Raw genomic sequence first — 9381 nt, 5'->3', positions numbered from 1 at the left:
GTCATTAATATTCATGCCAAGATATTTACATGATTTAACGACTTCCAACCTGACGTCATTAATATAGAGTGACAGTTCACTAAATGATATAAAATTACAGGGTTTTATTACAAGAACTTTGGTCTTGTCAGGATTGGCTTCAAGATAATGGTACTTCAAATATTCCATACTTTTATCTATGAGTATTTGCAACGCTTTTAAAGATGGGGCTAAAAGTATTATATCATCTGCATAAAAGATATGATTCACCTTGACCTCTCCCACTGTGCAACCACCTTCCCTGCTGAGGACCTTTGTACTTAAGTCATCCACATATACGGCAAACAGAAGTGCTGATAGAACACTACCCTGTCTAATACCACAACTGGGTTTAAAAGGAGAGGAAAGACTATTACCCCACATTACTCTAAAGTCCTGAGTTTTGTACCAGTACTGCAGCAGTGCTATAATGTAAAATGGCACATGTCTTCTCTTTAAAATTTGAAATAATCTTTCATGACACACTTTATCGAAAGCCTTGGACATATCCATTGCGCATACAAAAACTGGTGTGTTTTTTTACCTATAAAACTGGCATGTTTGTTTAAAAAGAAAAAGGGCCGTATCAGTGCTGTGTTTAGTTTTATAAGCAAATTGATTATCGGAAGTTGTTAACAAGTCTTTGCATCTTTGTAGGATGATGCATTCAAATAGCTTAGAAATAATAGAGGCAAGGGCTATTGGACGATAGTTATTCTTATCAGAGAGAGACTTATGGTGATCTTTAACTAAATTCAGAATTTTTATTTCAGTCAGATTTTTTGATACGAAGTGATGTCTACACAAACAAGTGAACAAAAGTGACAGATGCACATACAGAGTTGGATGGGCATATCGTTAAGTGATTCCCTGTGATTCCATCAAGGCCCGGGGCACTATTTAACGAAAGGGATTTTAAAGCATCTTGAACGTCTTTAACGGAAACAATTGGTATGGTGCTTTCTTCATCTTCATTTTCCATCGATAAAGACATTTTTGGATGGTTCGTGCCTTCCATAATATGAGCATAATGATTCTTCCAACCTTCTGCTATGTTTGACTCTCCCCTTATTCCATCAATACTAACCGGTAGTTTAGTAGTTTTCATTCTTATTTTGTTTATTGTTTTCCAAGGATTTCTCCTGTTCATATCTCTAGCGATTTTTTCCTTTGTTGTTTTGTTTACCGTCTTCTTGCAGACTTTGAGTGCCTTTTTAAAATTTCGTTTAGACAGGACCATCTCATCGTATTGCACACCCGATCTCGGCATTCCCATTTCCTTCCATAATAAATACTTTTGTCTGGCTGTAACGTGGTGTAATTTGACGTTTTCATTCCAGCCTGGTATTCCATGACTTTTATATACCTTTCCGGTATTTTTTGTATCCCCACTCTTAATCAATGCATCAACAAGATCGACAGCAAATGTTTCAATTAGAAATACATGGTTTCTGTCTCTGCATCCCCTTATTCTACAGACAATTGCCTCAACTGGAAGCTCTATTTCTTTTAGTGTCTTCTCGCTTCGAACTTTATATTCATCATTATTTCTAACCTCGTAAGTTATTCTCCGATTATTGGTCCCTGCTACTCTGTATGATGAAAAATCTTGTACACAAAGTTTAAAACCCAGAGGCTTATGGTCTGAGCCTATCTCCTCGTAAAAAACCTTAAAACATCGAAGTGCACTCAAGAGGGAGTCAGGGCACACGACATGGTCCAGCCACCTCGTGTGACCCGTAGCATCGCTTACCCACGTATGGGTATCCTGTGGTAATGAGGTGATGTCGGCTGCACAGCAGTCGTATTCATCACACCACCCAAATAATTCTGCACCAAATTCGGATGAAATGTGAGCGTTAAAATCCCCCACAGCAATAACATGATCATTCTGATGTTCTTCAAATAAACATTTAATTTTCCCTAATTTATTTAAGTATTCCTCAGTATTAGAACCGTTATAATAGGGCATATAACAATTGATAACCCTTATCGTACTACCACCAAGACTAATATCTATACATAAAAAGCGTTCGTCTCTTGTGGGTATTTTCCTGACATACGGAGAGATCTCCTCATGAACTAAAAAAGCTAGTCCCCCATATGGCCTTCCTCTCACCAGAGCTTGACTTAGGTCTACTGGTGACGACGATATGGAATCAAAGTTAATATCAATATTGTTTAAAAAGTTACTCTCCTGTTGTGGCAAAAATGTTTCTTGCAATGCTATTATCTTATAGTTATTACATAAATTCTTTACAACGTGGACATTTTTCCTGACAGATCTGCAGTTAAAAGTTGCTATATTAATTGAAGCCATGATTAATTTCTTTTTTCGTACCATTTCCTTACCATTACGCCTTTTGGTCAATTAACAGACTGGAAAAGGTTAGTTACTTTACACTTTTCAATGCTCTCGATTGATATTTTAAAGGAAACATAATTGTCATGTTTCGCTTGGAGTTTCTGACATTGAACTGAATTTTTACCAGATACATTTATGACATGGATTTTTAATTCATCTTCATTTACAAGAGGGCTTAACCTAGACACAAAAAGAGAAATATTGGTGAGAGGTTCAGCTGCCAGTAGACCGGTACCCTCATTGGTTCCTATCACTGCAGGTTTTCTTCTTAATAACTTGGTTGAGGTGGCCAAACCGGGGTGTGAAACTCCAGATGGTCCGTTTTCGTTTCTCCTCTGCATCTGCCTTCGTACTTTTCTCCGCTGCCATGGCTGGAGCTCCCATTCATTCAAAGATGTTGATGATGTCGTGGAGGCTAGATCCTCATCTGAATCATTCTGTAGCGTGACATCCCGAGTAACCGTTTTATTACTCGTGCCCTCCCCAGTATACAGTTCAGCAGTTCCTTTAGAAGCTTCGCCAGATGTAAATTTGTCAGTGTTTTTAATATCCGACCTTTTTCTGTAAAGATGAAGTAGTTCCGCTTGTTCTGCTATCACTTCGTCTGACGTTTTTCTTTTCTGCTTTGTGGCATTATTCTCCTTCACTAAAGTCGTTATTTCCTTTTTGCTAACATTTTCTTCTATTTTTGAAACTTTTTCTCTAAGCTGCCTATTGGAGTTGGAGAGTATCTGAACCTCCGAACGAAGAGCACTAAACAGTTTCAGCACCGTTGCCATGTCGACATGATCCATAGTTACTGGAGGCACTTGGGTACACTTCGTTATACAAAATTCAGTACCTTCAGGTGTAGGTGACTGACACATTAACGTCATAATTTGTCGTATGTTATTTTCCTTCTTCTGAGCGCCACGATATTCCTTTTTCTTTTCGGGGCAGCCGTACTTCTCAAACGCCAGCAGCACTGCCTCCAAGGCTTCTTCCTCACTGCAAAAGTCCATACATAAGCTCAGCAAATCCTCCTGATTCATGCAGTCAATCTTATTGAAGATAAAAAACAACAAGCCATTGTTTATAAACTTACAGTCCGATACCTCGGATGCTGAATTGCTACCTGCCATGATTACTTTTCATTTATTTAGGTCGTCTGCGTGAAAATGACGTAGCTTCACGTCATTGAAACTATGACGAAACGATGACGTCATCAAAAGAAATTTTTCAAGGGGGAGTAGTACGCATGCGTTTAGTTACGGAAGAGAACTTTAAAACTAAGTCAATCACATGAAACACCAACTGCCTCCACTTTTGTACACATTTCCTCGGATTCTTAAGTTATTCACTGCACTGTACTTCACGCTTGAGGTATTTCCCATGCCATAGATCCTACAAATAACAAGGTGTATTGTCAATTGCATAAGGATAAGAATATCACACGCTTCTTATAATTCATAAGATAGAAAAAAAGATATATATTACCTTAAATATAATTTTCATCTGTGGGTAACGTGCATATGAGTAAACAATATGAGAAATAATTAACAATAAATTGCATATTTTAAAAACAGTAACAACATCGAAACAGATATTACATATATAAACTATAGAAAGACTTTTGTCAGCCTGTACAATATAAAAACATTTGCCGCAAATTTGAACTTTTGATTTTCTTCCAATTCAAGTACCCCATTAGGAAGTTCATTCGACAACTTGGTCACAGTTGAAATAAAACTTGTAGTATAATTTGTAGTATTGAGCCTCATGATAAAAAAGGCCTGACTAATGGAATTAACTGCTTATCTAGTATTACGAACATGGTGGAACTATCCGGGAAGATCTGACAGTAAAGAATGATCAGAATTATGAAAAATCTTTGGCAACATGTATACCGAAGTAATTGAACGACAGTGCCAGAGATTAATATATAGATCAGGAACAAGGAATTTAATAGACCGTAAGTTCCTGTCCAATATATTAAGATGAGAATCAGCAGCAAAAGACCAGACAGGGGTACAGTACTCGAAACAAGGTAGAATGAAAGAATTAAAACAGTTCTTCTTAATTTATCTATCACCAAAAAATCTAAAAATTCTTTCTTAATAAGGAAATGTTTTTGTGCAATTGAAGGAGACGCAGACCTAATGTGTTTCTCAAAAGTATATTTGCTGTCAAGAATCACATCTAAAATTTTAAAATAGCCATACGGAAATAAAGCAAGATTGTCAATGCTAAAATCTGGATGTTAAAGATCCACAGTCCTTAATCTACTTACAATCATACTTTGAGTTTAGTTATGATTTAACTTCATGCCCCATAATCTGCACCATGCACTAATTTTAGCTAAATTTCTAATAAGGGATTCAGCAACGCCAGATCTACAATCAGGAGATAAAATTGGTACAAAACTGTAACATAATCTACGTAAGCCACAAGTTTTTTTTTTATTTTTTTGGCCAAATCATATGTCATTTTTATATAGTATGAAAAGTAATGGGCCAAGTACACTACCCTGAGGAACTACAGATACCACTTTCATATACTCACTATGATGGTCAGGAACAACAAATCTTTGCTATCTATTACTTAAAAATTCAGTAATGATGCTAAGAAACGTCCGACCCACTCCCAAATGTTTGAGTTTGAAAACAAGGGCGTCATGATTAGCAAGGTCAATTGCAGCACTAAAATCAAGGCCAATCATACGAAGTTCCTGACCAAAATCATTGAAATGCCTATTGACGAAGGGAACGAGATTTGAAATTTCAAAGATAATTAAAAACTGGCTTCTGTTAAAACTTCCTGCAATAGGAAAAACTTTTTTCATCAGCCTCAGCGAGTATATAGAAACGAACCCCAAAGAAATGATTAAAGTATGAATCTATTTTTATTAATGCTAAAATTTCAGTGAAAAAAGAAAGTCTGTGAAACGTTACGATATTATTCGGAATTTGCTCTACTACACAAAAGAATACAAAATCAGGAAGACACTAAGTGGAAGTAAAGTCTGGCACTCAGATCACAATACATCTTCCCAATTAATAATGGAAAATTTGGTGAGGTTTTGCATTCAGTTACTATATATTAGCTGGTCAAATTGAGCTTTGTCTAATCTGGTTCTCACTACATTTCATTCTACTTATAAATATTTTGAGTAAATAAAAGATTTTGATGTAGATTTTCGCTTAAACAAACAAGTTGATCGTTTTGATGCACGGTCATAATTTATATGGATTCTCTTTCCATATAACAAAGTTGGAATACCATTCGTTACCATTAAAACTTTCCAAAGCTTTAAAAGAAATTTTAATTTTACTCCGACTCTCTTCGATAAAAAGGCAAATTAATTCAACGTTGCTTTTGAAATACTAGGTTGACAAATTGGTTTGGTAATCCATTGGAGAGAGAGAGAGAGAGAGAGAGAGAGAGAGAGAGAGAGAGAGAGAGAGAGAGAGAGAGAGAGAGAGAGAGAGAGAGAGAGAGAGAGAAAATATGTATATTCTGATAGGAAGAAAATGATATTCTTTTTTCCACAAACATTTACCCTCATATTTTGTTTTCTTTCTTTGTCCCCTGGTGGACTAGATATTAACTATGTGTTATTATTGTTGTTGTTGTATATATATATATATATATATATATATATATATATATATATATATATATATATATATATATATATATATATATATATATATATATAAATATATATATATATATATATATATATATATATATATATATATATATATATATATATATATATATATATAACTACATAAATTTCTTGGAATGGGAAAAGGCAAATTTGAAATAAAAATGGTAGGGCTCGAAAAACCATGTGCATTTAACTAAGGATATACAACTTGTATACCAGGTTTAAGCACATGACACAGACTCAATCGTATTTTTATAACAATATCATAAATCGATCATATTCAGAGATGTTCAAAGGCTCGCCAGTATTGATTATTCATACAACAAAGCAGCGGGGTTTGTCAGCAATAAAGGAAAAGAAATGTTTTAAGAAAAATATATTCATAAGGCAACGATATTTGCGCTCTGAACAATATCTGCATGATGTATGTGGCATATACAAGAAGACCTGGTAAAATGTGTCTAAAGACATAATAGTATATATACATATATATATATATATATATATATATATATATATATATATATATATATATATATATATATATATATACATATGGATTTATAACCCATATCTTATTTTCCCTTTGAAAGCATCAGAACACTAAAGTACAGATACCACAGGTAAGTAACACTTGGGTAAATTGTTGAACGAGTTTTTTTAATTTTTCTTTTTTGGAAGAGGGGTCACATAATAATCATAGGGAATAATGACTAATTTTTTCTTGTAAAAAGGTCTTAAAAAACCAAAAAAAAAAAAAAAAAAAACTCTTAATAGGGTTTTCAAATCTTCTATTTTCTTTACTTTTATTTTAAGTGATCATTAAAACCTGACTTCTGAGATTATTTTTGAATCAATATTACAGCAATCGGTTAAATTACATGGTAATTAAAGAGGCTTCATAACTATTAGAAAGTGCCAAAGTTTAAAAGCGAAAGATTACTTTCTTATTGTAATTTTTCCACGTAGGTTTAAATAAATGCATCAAATGATTTCTCACCTTAGACAAGCGTAACATTTTTTATTAGTAATGTGATACCTCACTATGAATAAAAACTGAAAAATGCCTTCATATTTATCAAAATCAATGAAATGATAATTAGTGCAACTCTCCAGTCTACCAAAGTTTAAGAAAGGATTTTCCCATGACTGATAGCAATAGATTTTTTTTTTTTTCGTTTCCAATGCCTCAATGAAAATCTATGATATTTTATTCAATACTAAAAAATGAAAGGGAAAAAAGTTTACTTTTGTTAAAGGACAAAATATCGGGAATTATATGCAAATTTTGCTGATTTTTTTCTTTTTTAATAAGAAAGGAAATATACGGGTATAGCTTTGTCAGAGCTGAGGATTAATGAATTTCCATACAGAAAATTTGAAGAAGAGGGAAACCATCGAACCACAGTACTAAACTCAGAGAAGAAAAGGTTAAAAAAATTAGCAGAACTGAGAAAAGGTGATGATTCTAAAGCTTGTGGTATGGGAAAGAAACTCAGTTGTCAAACAAATACGAATAAACATAAATATCAGACAACTGTCAATTAACAGATGGCAATCAACAAATCGAAATACAAATGAGAGTTACAACTAGTTAAATTCTTTATATCTTATAGCGTATCTTTGAAAAATATTTAGTTTTATTGTAAATATGTTTCTAGATAACTTCTGGAGAATCAAAATATGAAATGTGGAAGTCAAACATTTTCTAAACCGTAATATTTCTTTTAAATCTCCTTCCTTTAATTGTAAAAGAAAATTAGCTGGACAATTTAATGTAATCAGATTATAAACGAAAATTCTGTATCAGAAAATATTTATATGTTCATGTTACCACCAAATAAAACCTACTGACACCTGAATTATATTGATGGACAGACAAAGAAAGCATTATGATTGGGGTTTCCTATATCTGTTGAAGACGCATTTACTCTGGATTATTCCTGTATTCTCCATCAACCTGATGCGGGATTCCACTGAGGCAACGGAAGCAATATGTATTATACGACTTGTCTGACTTTCAACGTAAATGGTGCTTGCTGCTTCGACCAGGAGACATGTTGACTGTGACAACTTCACATCAATAGTGTATATAGTGTGGTGAAGAAAATTAAATGTTCAACAACCTATTCCCCTAATATAACCAAAACAGAGCAGTTGACAACACAATATCTCAAGTAATATGGATCATGGAATTCTGTGGCTAAGAGTGTCAGGGTATTAAAATTCTAAAATTTGAAATTCTCCTTTACGGGTTACTTGTTCTTCTATTTCTATTAGAATCCTCAGAATAAGAAAGACATTTCTTGAGTCTCTATTTCCTTCTGTTAGATGTCAGGTAATGAGGTAAGATTCGATATTGAATACCATTATGGTTGATATTTATATTGATTAGATTAACGAGTGTTAGTGATATATATATATATATATATATACACACATATATATATATATATATATACATATATATATATATACACATATGTATACATATATATATATATATGATATATTTATATATATATATATATATATAATTATATATATATATATATATATAAATACGGTATATATATATATATACATATATATATGTATATATATATATATATGTATATATATATACACACATACACACATATATATATATATATATATATCTATCTACCTATATATATATATATATATATGCACACACACATATAGATATATATATATATATATATATCCATCTATCTATCTATCTATCTATATATATATATATATATATTATATATAATATATATATATATATATTATATATATTATATATATATATATACATATATATATATATATATATATAATTTATATATATATATATATATATATATACTCTATATACATACATATGAATATGCGTGTGGGTATTCTTGCAAGAATAAAACAAACCAAGCAATAAACAGTCACCAGTATGAGAAATATCTTATGGATGGCCACCTAATAATACTAAAAATACAAAGCCTTTCGGTAAGTTGTAAGAAATTTACAGAAGAAATCGATAGAAATAATTTTGAAAACAATCTGATCATTGTCACTGTCATTATTCCCGATGGTGAAGTTTTTATTCATATTGATATGAAGACAAAAGACGATCGAAATATTTCATAACGAGTCGGATAATATGCGTTAATATAATTAAGTAAAATTATCAAGTTTATATAAATTCCCCTCTCGTGCAAAACAGGGATTTTGATTTAACGTCCAGTGAAAAACACGCAAATCTTGGTCGTATACTTACACACATAGGGCAGTTAGCTAAAAGAGATAAGCTCATTCAGTCCAGCTCTTACCAAAATGAGACAAT

The 9381-nt window shown here is 32.4% G+C and overlaps 1 protein-coding gene across 1 annotated transcript; it reads right to left on the bottom strand.

Annotated features, from left to right (window-relative positions):
* Window positions 1-2385: 2385 nt before the first annotated feature.
* On the bottom strand, window positions 2386-3504 carry LOC137644443 (uncharacterized). Its single transcript, XM_068377420.1, has one exon. It carries the CDS (start codon window positions 3502-3504, stop codon window positions 2386-2388), a length of 1119 nt encoding a protein of 372 aa, XP_068233521.1.
* Between the last annotated feature and the right edge of the window lie 5877 nt (window positions 3505-9381).

Source organism: Palaemon carinicauda, chromosome 7 (assembly GCF_036898095.1).
Source record: "Palaemon carinicauda isolate YSFRI2023 chromosome 7, ASM3689809v2, whole genome shotgun sequence".
In the NCBI taxonomy this organism is placed as follows: domain Eukaryota; kingdom Metazoa; phylum Arthropoda; class Malacostraca; order Decapoda; family Palaemonidae; genus Palaemon; species Palaemon carinicauda.
The sequence above is the reverse complement of the archived record's forward strand: the minus strand, read 5'-3'. Positions and strand labels throughout refer to the sequence as shown.